This window comes from Corvus cornix, chromosome 3 (assembly GCF_000738735.6).
Source record: "Corvus cornix cornix isolate S_Up_H32 chromosome 3, ASM73873v5, whole genome shotgun sequence".
Classification (NCBI taxonomy): domain Eukaryota; kingdom Metazoa; phylum Chordata; class Aves; order Passeriformes; family Corvidae; genus Corvus; species Corvus cornix.
In genome coordinates this window covers 22,755,031-22,770,171 of record NC_047056.1, presented here as the reverse complement: position 1 = coordinate 22,770,171, position 15,141 = coordinate 22,755,031, and the positions used below count along the sequence as shown (strand labels likewise).

The following is a 15,141-nucleotide window of genomic DNA, read 5'->3' as shown; positions in this document are numbered from 1 at the left end:
CCACTACATTGTCTAATGCACCTTCTCATCAGAAAACTGAAAAATTTTATCCATGGTTTATGAAAATTTCCCTTCTCCTACAGGGGTGTTTTATTAGGATGATGGGACTCTTGGCAGTGGAAAAAGGTACAACAAAATTAACAAATTTTATAACTAAAATATCCCAATCCCTGTGTGATCACGAATGCTTGTCTTGATACTTTCTCTCACTAACCTTCAGCAGGCTTAACACTGCACATGTAATCTCAGCATGTGACACCACTGTTGCTGTAAAAGCACACATCAGAAGCAAAGATTCACATTTCCACAGCAGGCACTGTGCTGCTAATTAAGTTTCATTAGGTATTTGGTTTTAATTTTCTGCTTAGCAAGGATTGACTTTCTCCTCCTCTGGAGGAAATATCACCATAGAGAAGCTTCTATCTTTTTCCATATAATGACATGTTTTCCCATGTTTTTCCATGGACAAAGTAGATTTTTTTTCCCCTTATTTTGGTTCAAATTCCACCCTTATCTAGAAAACCATGACCTAGTTTAACAGTGACCACCATATGGTTCTTAACTCCAAGTAGCTCTCAAGGCACTTTGAACACAGATACTGCATGGAAATGACAATATGGCCAAAAGCTGGACAGCTTGGCAATATGTATCCATTCTAACAAGGATGTGTGAGCCAGAGGTGCCCAAGGAAAGCATCATCCCCCTTGCTTTAGGATACATCTGTATGCTCAGCCCATGGCAGAGCTTGTGGTTTCTAAAGAGTCCCAGTTCTCTCTCCCTTAGATGATGCTCCCAGACCTCCTCCCACACTCTGACCCACTTATCAAATGTATACAGCTCTCAGACATGCAAAGCTTGCCACATACTAAATGAAGGCAAAAAGGTTGGTGCATTAATTCTTAACAGTTTAGGCTGTAAGCATTTTATGGTTTACTTACATGAGAATATTGAGAGGATATGGACAGAATATTCCTTCCAAAATGACTGAATTTTTGCTAGTCACAGCAATACTCCTATTTGTGATTTAAACCTTACCAGTAGTGTGTAATACTTATATTGCCACCAAAAATATTTTTAGCTGCATCATATTTAACAGGATTCCAGATGTTCTCATGAACTCAGCATTCATGATATGCCGCTATTTGGTGTTGTGAATGAGAAAGACAGAATCTAATACTTACAGCCAATCATCATCATAGCCACAGCAAAGATCTTCTCCCCATCTGTCGTCGGAGCGATGTTCCCAAACCCGACGCTGGTGAGGCTGGTCATTGTAAAATACAGCGAGGAGATGTAGACGGAATCTTTGCTTGGCCCGCCCTCCCACTTCCCAAAGCCTGAGGTGTTGAAGCGGTAGGGAGTCCCTATGGACTCTCCCAGCTGGTAGAGCCAGCTCTCTGTGCGGATGGTGTTGGTGTCCTCGTCGATGACCTCGTAGTCGCCGATGCTGTACCAGATGCAGGCCAGCCAGTGCGCTGCCAGGCCGAACACGCACACCAGCAGCACCAGCACGGCTGCCCCGTACTCAATGTAGTGGTCCAGCTTCCGAGCCACGCGACCCAGCCGGAGGAGCCTGACCACTTTGAGGGAACTGAAGAGGCTGCTGATGCCCTGGAAGGATAAAGCACGGTGACCATTAGAATTTCATGTGGAAGCAACAGTATTCATGACTGTGGTTTCCAAAGAACAAGCTGATCCATAAAAAACAGAGAGCCACCAGTTAACAGAGAGACTGTGGAACACAGAAAGCTTAGTGACCCTGTCCAGGCATGAATATATGCACTCCTGCCTTCATCCACTACCATTTTGTGAGTTGCTCTCTGAACTCCCTTCTCAGATTATTTGAAGAGGTTTACCAATACCTTTGTAAAAACTTCAAACAACAGGCTGTCTATTGCACATCCAGCTGTGAACTCCTATGCAACACATCAGATATAATGTCTCAGATATAACACAGATTGCAATATTTAGCTCAGACATATCAGGAAGATAAATAAAGAAGGCCAAAAAATACTGGAAGTACCTGGCAATTTGTAGTTTTCCTATTTCCTACAATGCATTTCCCATGACTTCACTTTCCTATAAGAATTCATGCACTGATAATCAGTCCTCTGATATTTCTCATATGGACTACACAAAGCTTAAATATTTCAAATATCTCACTAATCTATATCCTTTTTATGACAGCTTTGGTATCAATGCAGTATTTCTGTGCTGAAAATAATATGGCTCCCATGAAAGAGAACTAGGCCAGCATGGAGGATTTTGTATTGTTAACTTTGATACAGATTAGCACAAGAAGTCAAATTTAAAAACTCAAATGCATTTGGCACATGAGAAGATCTGAATAGCCTATCATAAAAATCCTTCCTTTTGTTTTTTCTCCTTTCTCTTACCAAGACCGTTTCATACATAGAAGTCTGATTAAAATTTAAGCAGACTGGTTTAATGAGTATTTCTGGAAATGCATAATTGCGTACTTCTGGTCACCAGCTTTTACTGGAAGTTTGTTTATTCCTGCATAAACACAACTTCCTCAGTATCTCAGGCTGCTTCAATGCACTAGAAAAGATGTTTTATTAAATAATTACATAAAGTATATTGACTCATGTTCCCCAGGACTGCAGCAATATATTTTCCCTTTATTTCATGAATTCATCATGATTACATTGACTCATTTTCAGAGACAGATGTAATTTGTTACCTGGGAACACACTATCAATTTCTATTAAGTATCTGGACAAGATCTAATGCAACCAAGGGGCAGGGAGTAAAAAGAAAAAAATAAAGAAGCAGCCTTCCTTTAAATCAGAGATATTTGCAGAGATCTAGAAGAGAGCAAGTGAACTATTTTTTTCATGAATATCTACGCCAAGCTTTTCAAGTTACTGATGCAAAAATTCCTACACAAAGTAAGTTAATTTCCATTTCCCATTCATTCCATGCCCAGCTTTGTTTTGTAAACACTGGAGCAAAAGCCTCAATGCCAGTTCTGAGAATACGACACAAAAGGCCTTAATTTCCAGGGGAGGGGAAGCAGGTATTTCTGAACACTCAGTATGGAGAGGAAAAGCAAAGGGGAAAATGCAAAAGATTATAAGCACATTTTAGAATTGGGTATGCAAGTCCTGGAGTGACAAGCACATTTAGTCTCTGCATTCTAAACATTCTGACATTACAACACAGCCTTCTGGCCTTTTCCCTCAGGACCAATGCCCATCTCTCCCTTTTCTCTTTACAAACGTTAGCAGTGAAACACTAATGCTTTATATTTTGAGAGGTCTCCAGCAATGGTGCGCTTTTAGCTTCAGTCTCAAAACCAGGCCTTTTAATCACACAATTCTTCAAAGTCTCCACCCCAACATCCCAGAGAGCAGTTTTAATTTAGTTCAAAAGCAGTGGTGCAAAACCTGTTCTTACAAATTCAACATATCCCTGCGATTAAAAAAAACCCAAACAAATGCTGTTTGTCAGTGAGAGTCCTACCAATCCCCAAAAAAATAATGGTTTAGGAAGGACCATTATCACCTTAGAATTTGGTTAATTCTTAATTAAAAATTAAAAATAATAAAAGAGTCAAGGATTAGAAATACCTTGGGAAAGAAAAGAATCACAGAAGAGGAGTTCAAGTAATTGGATATGAAAAATGGGAACATGAATTAAAATACACGAAATCAGATTTTAAAAGTCTAAGGCAAAACACTTTTTTCAAAAGTACTCTTATCCTAATTTCCCTAGTGAAATTCACTAAAAGAAATTGTATTAAAAAAATTAAAATGTGATTGAACTGCTTCATTTGGGAGAAAGTGATTCTACCAAATTCTGATCAGAGATAGAGAGAATTAGGCTTTTTGGACTAAAAGAACTTGAATATTTACAGAAAATATATACTTGATTTGGTTGCATTGGAAGGATACATTTAATATTCAAATTACTCCTAATACTCACCTGACCGCATTGCCAATGAGATTCTAAAAGTTCAGAAAAAGCTCTATTAAAAAAAACCAATTTATTTTTATTTCAGCTTTAACAGTGTTCGCTCTTTGATTTTCTCAGAGGAAAGGATTTTTCTATTTTAAATGGATCAATATCAAGAGCAAGAACTCCCCAGGGAAATGATTATTCATATAACTCTTAAAAATTTCTAAGTGACAGAATTTCAAATTATTATAAACAACCGAAACTTAATAGACTGTTTAATAGATGATAAAGTAGGGGAAAAAACCCAGGTAGTCCTGCAATACTTTAAATCAGTACTTTTTGGCACTAGATTTAGCAAGTTATATTTTAATAGATCTGCTGGATTGAAAAATTGACAATTTTAGATTACCACTTTCTGAAATAGAACTGTACTTTTAGATTATTGTCCATTTTAATGCTCTTATCAGCGCAGATTATTTGTATGCTTTTATCATACAGATGGCTCCACAATGTCACGCAAAGGGGCCTGAACTCAATTTACTTTTCTTGATGTGCATCCCACCCTCTTGGTCTGCTACTCCTGCCAGTTTGGAGAGGCAGATGAAGAGACATCCAGAGCTTGCTCTGCCCAAACGAAATAGAAAAACCTCAGTTTATAATGAGCTAGAAATGGCACTGCAGGTCCCAAGCAGGCACCCCAAAGGCTCTGCTCTAAAGGATCACCATAAGCAATGTCTGTGTGGCAGCCAGGCAAAGGACAAGGCTAAGTAATATTCCATGGAGTTCTACCTGTGTCTGATTTACCCCAACACAGGTGCAGCTATTGGTACTCTATCCAACAGAAAACATCCCTTGAGGCTATGCAAAAAAAAAAAAAACCAAAAAACCTGTTATATGACCAGAATAGACACATAGTACATTTTTACTGTATTTTGTTACAGAGAGAACTTGGGTGCAGCACTTACTTCAATATGCAGCACTTGGCCAAGTATGTCGGAAAATGCTGAATTTCACACATACTTGTTTTCAAATGGTTTGAAGCAACTGAATGAGACTAAAAAAATTCTACTGCTGATACCTGTATATAGATGCTGATAAATATTTCATAGGTTGGCAGGTTTACTGTCATTGCCAGTGATGGCTGCTGCATAAAAAAGGAAGTGTAGTCAATTCCCTCCAAACTAAAGGGCAAGCTCAAGGCACTGAGACACTGAAGAAATAACTCCATAGCCACTGACTGAGCAGACTTGAATGTCAAAAGCCCTTAAAATCACAAACACAGCCACTCCCCCTCCCCCTCCTTCTACACATTCTTTGCAGAGTAGAACTGTACCCCAAACAGCAGAAAAACAGACCAGCCTCAGTCCTAGGGGAAAGCAGTACCCTTATTTTATATTCAAAGAGAATGCTTCATAAGTTTGTCCATGAAATACTGCCAAAAGTAAATTTCCATGTATAATTTGTCATTAATTAGACCTACTCACTACATACTGTGCACATTTACAGGGGTTTCTTCTGTATTTCCTTGTTTTCTGCAAGATCTAATCTACTGTGAGTGCACCCCTGGTAACTCAGCCCTTTAAGTAGCCTTCTTTCCAAACATAAGATCCAGGACATCCATGTTTGGCTCTACCTCTCAATCAGACAACATAAGATTTGTATTATTACTTCCACACCCAGAAAAAGAGACAGAGACACTGTGAAGTCTTTTTGAAGACACAAGGGCTGTAAGCAGAGCCACTGTTGTTACTTATGTCATTGTGGTCCCCAAGAACAGTAACAGTGGACACGACAGTGAGAGATGCTGTACAGATAAAAACAGTTGCTGCTGTTCATTTGCCATGCAAAATGAAATTCAACTCAATTCATTGGCTAATAAAAGTCCACCTAGAAAAAAATCAAAATAAAAATTGTTTACAGAACAGCCATAAAAAGTAACTGAGACCACCCCACCTGCCCCCCTCCCCCCCAAAAAGTGAGAAATAATTAAATTTCCATTCCAAACAAGGTGTAGGATGAACAACTTCAGAAAATAACTAAAATGCTACATTCACCCCACCTCCTACAGCTGCAGTAGCACAAGTACTTTAGTAATAGATTCAATCTACATGACAGTATTCACTTTTTTGGCCATTATTCACTTTTTACATGTACAGAAAGAAAATGCACTTAACCCAAGCATTAAGATTTTTTTTCTAGGCTCAAAGGAAGGATAATTTACTTCCTACTTACTATCTATTTTTAAAAAGAGAAATATTCCGTATTGGCACAAATCTTTCCTAAGTTTTCCAGCACTTTTCTCTCATATGGAACTGCTAAAGTTCAGGCTTCATCTCAATTAAAGGGAGATGCAGGAAACTAAAAGCTAACCATTAAAAGAAGGAGAATGAAACAGACAAAAAAAAAATTATTTATTCCAAAAGGAGAGGCAATGAACCAAGTTTATCACTACTGTGAGGTGAGAGCTATAGAAAGCACTGCCTTCTTTCTTGACACTTTATTTGAAGCCTGCCATGCCACAGCCTGGCTCTGCCTATCTGAAGTAACCTGGCAGCCCTGTCAGGTCATCATTAGGACTACACATTTCCGTCACTTGTCTCCTCTGATTTTCTTAATTAGGTCTGAGAACACGACCTTTCCTACACATTGCCATATTTAGCAACCAAGAGATGAGATAACGTTATGTGCACAGGTCAAAATCAATATCTAAGCCCTCTGGATACTGCTGTGGTTTTCAGCACTGAAGAAAACATCTCCAGACTCTTAAAGCTTATTTTAGTCAGACATCTGTGAGCTTGGTTAGAATTTGGGGAGAAACAGCAGTAATTCATGTATAAGAGCACAGGGTGTGGGAAGAGATGGGAAGGCTGATTTTTCATTTGTAAAACTATGTCCACGCTTGTCTTACATGCATACATGCACACTAAGAAAAACAACAAAACCAGGAAACAAACAAACTCTGTTTTCTTTTTACTTTGAGAGAAAGAACAAGAACAAAGACAACACATAAGTGACCTAAAGAAATCCCACTTTCTGCAGTAGCAAATAAAAAATTAACCCCAATAGACAACAATCTGCTTCCCAATGCTTCTGATTCAAAGCAACAGTCAGTTCCAGAAGCTTTTACTAATCTCAAAGAGGCAAAACACCCAAAAAGGATTTATTGTTACTGGCATCTAATAATACCTCTCCATCTTTCCAATTCTAATCCCATCCCTAATATGAAATAGACTACAGAGCAACCACTTAGCTACTCAAAAAAATACCCTTTGTCATCTCATCTGACTCTCTGCCTCAGATCGATACAAGTATGCTGAATGGGGGGAAAAGAGGAGAGTAACTGATCCCTGTGTCTGGAACATGCTTCCCTTTATACGCAGTGTAAGTCTCCCTCTAACAGCAGCTTTTTGAAGTAATTCAGAATCTAATATATTCAGTTAGCTCTCCTTCTTGGACAAAGGCTATCACCATACATTATCACTGAAAATGTAATTCAGCGTTTTAATTCATTTAGCCTGATACAGATTGAATAGCTTATGTAGACTACTATTCTCTCTTTAACAGAATGATAAATCATGTCAGGCCTTTCAAAGCTATGAAGAAGTAGCTCTGAAATCCAGTAACACCCTTACTTATCTGTGACTTAGCAGAAAGACTAATCTGAACATTCGGAGTGCAGAAGAAGAGGAGTCAATTGGCATCATAAAGCCTCAGTAGAACCTACAGAGTGGGGCTACACCAGGCAGGGACATGGCAACACATCCTAATCTGGAATTCTCCTTTGGGAGGGGCTATCCATCAGCAGAAGAGCAGAGAGTCTCTGAACCACCAAGGTGTATGAGCCTGGGCAAGACCAAGGAAGGTAGCAGAATTAAAATAAAAGTCAGCACCTGAAGCAGAGGAGAGAATTTAACCCTGAATGTCTTCCAAGGCATAAGAGCTCTGCAGTGCCTATATACAGCATCAACACAACTTGGAAAACTGAGGATTTAGGGGGAAAAGACAGCCTGCCCCTTCATAGGGCAGCATAAAAAAGGCATGTGATGGGTAGCATGGAGGTTGGGTTTTTAAGGAAGGAAGATAGAAAAACTCATATTTGATTGGAAAAAAAATCGAGGGTGAGGAGATGTGGCACAAAGCAGACAGAGAAGAGAGACAGCCTCACTCGAATCCCCAGGAGACTCGGAACAGCAAGTGCTTCTTTTCCCTACCTGGTTTACATCCTGCTGTGCACTTTACCCCAGGAATCTGCTGTACACCATTTGCATTTCCCCAAAATACTCCTTCCACCTACCTGTCTGCTAAGGAATAATTCCTGCCTGGCAGAGCCTCCTGGGGCCATGCTGCAGAACAGAGGCACTGACAGAAGTCAGACAAGCAGCCCTCCTCCTCCACCACTGCTTTTCCTTTCCATTGCACACCCCTTCTTCCACAGTTCAAGGTCCCCAAGCTCCTTTTGAAGCTCCAAATACCACCTACGAGCCATACCAAGAACCTTCCTAGCCATGCTCCGAGGGTTTCTGGCAGGTTACAGCCCTCAGCACACACCTCCCATGGGCTTTGTCCTGTTTCTCAGGGGCTTCTTACACAGGGACACCCAACCAAGCAGACCTCCTTCATCATCACACCCCCAATCCAAGGCGCCTGTTCCAGCCCTCCCCCTGCCCCACTCAGGGACAACAACCCAACTGCTTGATCCTTCCCCAGAAGCCCCAGTAGATGTCACCCAGTCCACAGGGTCTCACTAATCCCTCCTCATCTACTTTCATCTCATCCAAGAACCACAATTTGCCAACATTTCCTCTCTGCCTGGATCACACTCCGTGATACACAGCTGGGGTTTTTTGTTAAAGACATTACATAAAAAGTAGGTTATGACTACTTTAAAATTGCAATTAGCCATAGAAAATTATTCATTCATTACTAGATTTAGCAATAGACTCACATGCAAAATACAGCACTGCCTCATTGGACAGATTCTAGTAAGAGTGGTGAACTAGTGTTTCAAATAGATTTCATATTACTCAGCTGTTTACAGTTTTAAAATTCTTTTAAAAATTATATTTTCCAGTTTGCAAAATTCATCTAACCCAAGATCTTTCTTCATGGGTCCCAGTTTATTCCATAAAACTGTAAATATGATAATTTATTCCCTTGCCCCTCATTGCATGCAATGGCAAAAGAAAGGGGAAGTTGCATGCTTTCCAGTGTAGCTACTTCAGTCATTCCTAGATAGCTGATTTGTATTAGCATGAGAGATTATTCCACTAACAAGGTTTAAATTAATCTATTGCAAAAATACTGCCTCAGAGAGTTGCCAACAATTTGACCAGCAACACATTCATTTTTTCCTCTCTCGACTCACTGTTTACTTTCCAGCTACGCCACACTCACTTAGCACTAATTATCTTAATTTACTTCTATTATTTCTGCATTGTATTTTTTTCTGGAACTTTTTTTATCATCATAAATTTTGGCCTTTCAAAGCTGTACATCTTCTTTGCCTGCACACTCGCTTCTCTCCTATCCATTCACTTAAGTGAGCACTAGATCATTTATATTGAATACATCTTTCCTGATGATCTTTTACTATGCATTTATTTCTATTCTACTTCAACTAATAGAGTGATATATGGTTCTCAATTTGGCATCAGCCAACAATTGATCACAGCATTCTGCTCAAACACATATAGCAATTACTACTACAAACTCCCTATTTCAGAGATTTATATGGTGGTGACATGACTGGATTCCACCCCTACGATGAGATTTCACAACAGCATCACATGCAATAAGTCAAATTTTTTCCAATATAAATTATATCTTATGGCATTATGGATGAAAACCACAGTATAAAATTGCTCAAGATGACACTGCAAAAATATGCTTTGGAATTCAAAGTCTTAAATTGCACTGTTCTTGGCAAAAATTGTGGAATTTTCTTTAAGCCTGGTTTTTGTTAAATTTACTGACTGATGTCTGAACACAAAAAGATAACATTATCCCCCAAAGTAGGTGGTATTTCCTTAAGTGAGGAATAATACTAATTACTGTAAGGAATTACTGACAAATGCTATTTTGATCACTTGAATTTGAAAGAGACTAACACCACATGTTTTAAGGGCTGTTTAAATTTTAGACCGTTTTCTTTTCTTACTCAGACTAAATTACAGGATGATGTATTCTCTTAACAATAGAAAGCTCGAGCCTAACATTAAGTTGATTCATCAGTCAGTGGTATATTTTCTTCTGTTGAAATTCCGTGGCAGGTCAAGAAAATAATTAGTATTTAACTGTATAATTTGCTTCCAATATATAAAAGCCAGGAGAAACATCCATAACTTTACTTTCATTTGGGTAACAACAGAAATTTCTCTACAGCTATTCATTTCTTCATTTGTTGAATCCTGCTCATGTCTGAATATGAAATGCTGTACTGTCTCTTTGAGCACAGCACTTGAGATCAGTCTCTTATTTAATTATATGGCCTTGAACAAAGACATTAATGTTTTTTCTTTCCTCTTCCATCTGTAGAAAGTGGCTATTCATACTTGAGTGCCTCTTGAATTAATTGTAGTTATTAATAGTTGTATTGATTAATAGTTAATGAATTCAAATTATTTTTGTGGACAAAAATATTCTCAACCATGTGGAGAGGAAACTGGAATTTCAATTATATTGAAAAATGTGAATTGAAAATATACTAATGTTCCAAACTGCAACAAACCCAAAGAATTTTGAAATTGTCTAAAAACCACAGAAGTCACACTCAATTTTGTTTCAAGAAAATATTTTCTATTATATCTTATAATGGAATAGTGAAGTAAATTGCAAAACAAAAAAAGTTACTTCAAAATAGAAAAAAAACCCAATACCAGAATTTTTTCAATTGAGTATCTGCTTGCCAAAAATATTGATCAACTCTAGTTTCACCTATTACAATTAGTGGATCATTTTAAGGATGACAAAAATGGTTTCACTATTAATCTAGAGCTAAGTGATGGGCCAGTCACAAAACTGCCCAGAGCAAAACAACCCCTCAATACCCTATTATACAGTTTTTTACTTCTTCAGTGCTGCAGGTCCTGTGTCCCTTGCAAATCAATTACCATTATGGTAATTACAGCATTCTTAAAACAAATTGACTTGTCAAGTTAGTTCTTCCATGACATCCTCAGCGTCTTCAGTGGCTTTTTTTTTTAACAGAGAATGACAGCAGACAGCAAAATAAGCAAGCTTCCACCTGGCCCAGTCTTCCTTCATTATGGGGACTGCAACAAAACCAGGATTCTATTCCCTCCTGTTTAAAATCATGTATGGAAAACATCAGACCAGGAAAACAGCAATTCATATTCTTCATCTCATTTTATCACGGCTGTTGACACTGGGTATCATTTAATCTCTGGCAATTTTTTAAAGAAAATTCACATTAGGACTTAAAAAAAAAAAAAAAAAAAAAAAAACCACAAAAAACCAAACCAAAAAAACCCTCCCTGCAGCAGCCATGGCCACTGACTGACTCCTGTGCCATGGCTCCAAGGGAATTCCCTCTAGCAAAATTAAAGTGACACACAGATAACAGTTCGGTTTGGTTACTTGCATGTTAGCAGGGCAGCCTTGCACCTGACTGAATCCAGCTGTGAAGTTCTATAGTGTATAATCCAGGGCAAGAGAGAGGTAAAATTTAAACTAGCAAGAAAGGAAGGGAGTTGACCCACAAGGGAATGCTCTACACAACAGAAAAAAAAAGATACAAAGCAAAGATTTCTACTTTCAAGATTCCCTGAATGTGGCTTTTATTTTTTTTCTTCTTTAATAAAAGGTTATCTTTCCCTCTACAGGCAGTTCTTGAAACAGTGATCAGCATATACTGCCCCAAACCCTCTCCTGATATGCACTGTGTTATTCTGCTGGCATTGCTGGCAAAACCCCTCAGGTCCCATGAAAACCAGCCATGAGCCCTTAATAGAAGCATGGCAATTTACACCAGTGGAAACCCTGCTCTAATGATTCTACAATGATTTATACCAGCCAAATGTCAGAACCCACTATGGGAAATGGGGATGAACAGTCTTGAAAGGACAGAAATCTCGATTTCTTTTTTTTCCTTGGGCACAATAGTAGAATAACTAAAACTAACACTGTTATACTGATTAAGGAGACTGTTGAAGAGCCATGGGAAAATTGAAGTACCAATCAGCTTCTCATTGCTACAAGGCAACACTGAGATGGAGAACCTGGAGAAATTCAAACTCACACAAGAATTTCTCTGCAGAATTGCTACCATGAGTCCAAAATCATCTGTGCTCAGTATGAGGGCTGTCACAGCCACTGATACAGACATTTTCCTCGGGGATGTTCTGTAGGTCACATCACTAGTCTAAAGTTAAAAAGTGTTCCTTCAGCAAAATCTTCCCCAGCTTGCCTCTATCTGCCATGGGCAGGAAAATCTTCCTTCCTGTGTTTTGGGGGTTTTTTTGTCTCTTGCTTCGTTAATTTTTAAATTTTATTTATTATTTTTACCCTTTCATCTAAATGTCAGAAACTGACATATGGCTAGTCATTCCATTGGTCTATCAGTGTCATGGCAAAGTAATATGTGAAAGCCCTGCAGAATAATCTGCAGTCTGGGTCTTTCATATGACAAACAAATATTTAAGGACAGGTCTCACAAGGCTTTTTTGCTTGATCTAATTTGTGTTATTTCAGTCTGTAGCTTGATATAAAATGAAAACTTCTCTAGGGAATTAAATATCAAATATCATCTCATTTTTTTCACTGCATTTAATAGTTTGCCTACCTAATGACTTGTCCCCAAGTCATTGAGAGAACCACTTTAAATTTTATTAAAAAATAGTGTAATTTTTAAAAAGTAATGGGGTTTGGTTTTGCCTATGTTCCACTTGGCATAGTTTTCTTTTGATAGCTAGGCTGTCCTTTGTAACATGGGCATATTTTAAAGGAAGTCATAACATTTAAATTTTACAGGCTAAAATTTAAATACTGATGAGGTAGGTATGCAAATCCCTCTCCTTCTCTGGAGATACTCAAACCTACCTGTGCCATTGGCTCTGGGTGAATCTGCTTTAGCAGCTGGGTTGGACTAGATGACCTCCAGAGATCCCCTCCAAGCCCAGCCAGCCTGTGATTCTGTGATTCTGGATCTTACAGCTCTAGCATGTGTCACAGATAAACTCAGACATGTAGTTAGTTGATGATTTTATAATGTGTAACCAGAAAGCAGACTGCTGGAATCCTCTTTAAGATTTTACTAAAAAATCATTAGCTCTCTGAACTATTTAGGCATGGAACTTTAATGTATTTACCTTAGGAGCATTTCCTTGGCAGACTGATCCAAAAGAACAAGAAGCTACAAAATACTAGTTTTCTGGGTTTACGTGTCTAAATGTTAGTTCTTTTGCTGGATTGTGATCTATTCCCAGAGAAATGAAGAACTAAGGAGGAGTCTGGATTTCCAGATTTCTCCCTACCCCTTAATTCAATTATGAAATTACCAAACAAGCATCTTCAATTGCTTCACCTTCCTCAAAAAACAACTGTTGCCAAACAATGCTGCACGGATCACCAGATATCCGCACAGTGCTTTCTGGTGCTCTAAGACAATTCAGTGAGTCACTGCCTGCCTCTTTGCCACCTGCTATAGAGTACTAGAAGCAGCTGAGAAAAGTGTATTTTACTTCTCAGTTGTTCCTGTGAAGAATTGGCATTAGCAGAAATACCCTGTTTGGTCATGAGTGAAAGCAAGCACAGCCTGCCCCAAGAAACTGTCCTGACACACAGCTCAAACTATTCCTGGTAAGGCAGATGGAGCAGTCTTCCTCAGTGTGGTACAGAGGTGCTGCTGTCTGCCTCTACCTGCCCTCCTGAACTCTGAGGATGCAGAAAGAAGGAAAATAAACACAGATTTTTAACAGCAGAAACTACAGCAGCAATTAAAGAATGAGCCTTCTGGGTAGGACTCATAAGCAAACCTCTATGCATGCTGTGGGTGGCTACCAGAGACATATGTACAGTAATTCAATAAATTTAAAAACATAAATTCCTTTCTTCTCTCCCGCACCTCCTCCCAACCATCGAGTAATAATTAATGGGTGGAATTTAAACTGGTATACTGACCTCATCAACATTCTCAAATGCATTGATGACATCATATGGCAGGCAGGAGAGCAGGTCAATCACAAACCAGGTCTTCAAGTAATTCATGCGAATCAGCTTGGGGTCAGAGATCACCTCTCCTGCCGGCCCCACAAAGGTGGTGTGGAAATTAAGCACAATGTCGACCAGAAAAATGACATCTACAATGCTGTCAACTACTAGCCATGCCACGTTGTTCTGTTTGGTTTTAAAGGAGACATTGTAAGGGACCAAAATAGCAGTGTAGAAGGTTAAAATCAAGATGATCCAGTCCCAGGTAGTCTTGAAAACACAATAATGCAAAATTATATGCGGTGGAGTCTTTGGTGCCTCTTGTTTGTACTGTGGGAGGATTTCAGAACCCAGCTGCAATACCTGTAGTCAGAGAGATTTCAGAGAAAAAAGAAAACATGCTTACTTTTTTTCATGGTATTTTTCACACTGTAGTTTCTCAAGCTCAGTACAACAGTTCATAAAAATACATGTCCATTAACTACTTTTATCACCATGAAATGGTAAGCAAGCCAAGAAAAGTATTCTGTTACACAAATCAGCATCAAACTAAGAACAGCTGTTTCTTTTAATGCCATTAATTATTTTTTGACTCTAAACCTAATGTGTGGGGTGTCCAAGGCATACAGAGAAGAGGTAACTCCTTCAGCTATCTAGACAGACGAGGCAGAAAAATGATGGGCAAGAATAGGCAGGAAGGCAGGTGAGAATAGAAATTGCTGGCAAAACCAGGAACAATACACAACGGAGTTCCAGTCCAGCAGCAGGACCACTGGACTACATTTTTTTCAACACTGGCTATTTAACTCTTCACTATACCATGTCTGAAACAGTCTCAAACTACAATCTGTCAGGAATGCACAGGCCTTTCTTCCTCTTCTCTGGGCTGTGCAGGTCCAAAGCCCACGGATATCTATCATTAGCCTCAATAAACTCATTTTGGATTTCAACTTTTCGTTCAGAGAAAGAAGCTCAGTGTCTTAACTACCTGATGGTGTAGAATAGTAGAAAGATAGAATCATTTATGTTGGAAAAGACCCCTAAGATTGTTGA

General features: G+C 38.8%; 1 protein-coding gene across 1 annotated transcript in view; it reads right to left on the bottom strand.

Moving 5' to 3' along the window:
• Window positions 1-15,141, bottom strand: part of KCNH1 (potassium voltage-gated channel subfamily H member 1) — a 177,329-nt gene that overhangs the window by 126,022 nt on the left and 36,166 nt on the right. Inside the window, exons 6-7 of the mRNA XM_039569735.1 lie at window positions 14,059-14,451; window positions 1,182-1,611 (exon numbers count right to left, since the gene is read on the bottom strand). Of these exons, the coding sequence (XP_039425669.1) occupies window positions 1,182-1,611; window positions 14,059-14,451 (823 nt within the window). The remainder of the gene's footprint in view (window positions 1-1,181; window positions 1,612-14,058; window positions 14,452-15,141) is intronic.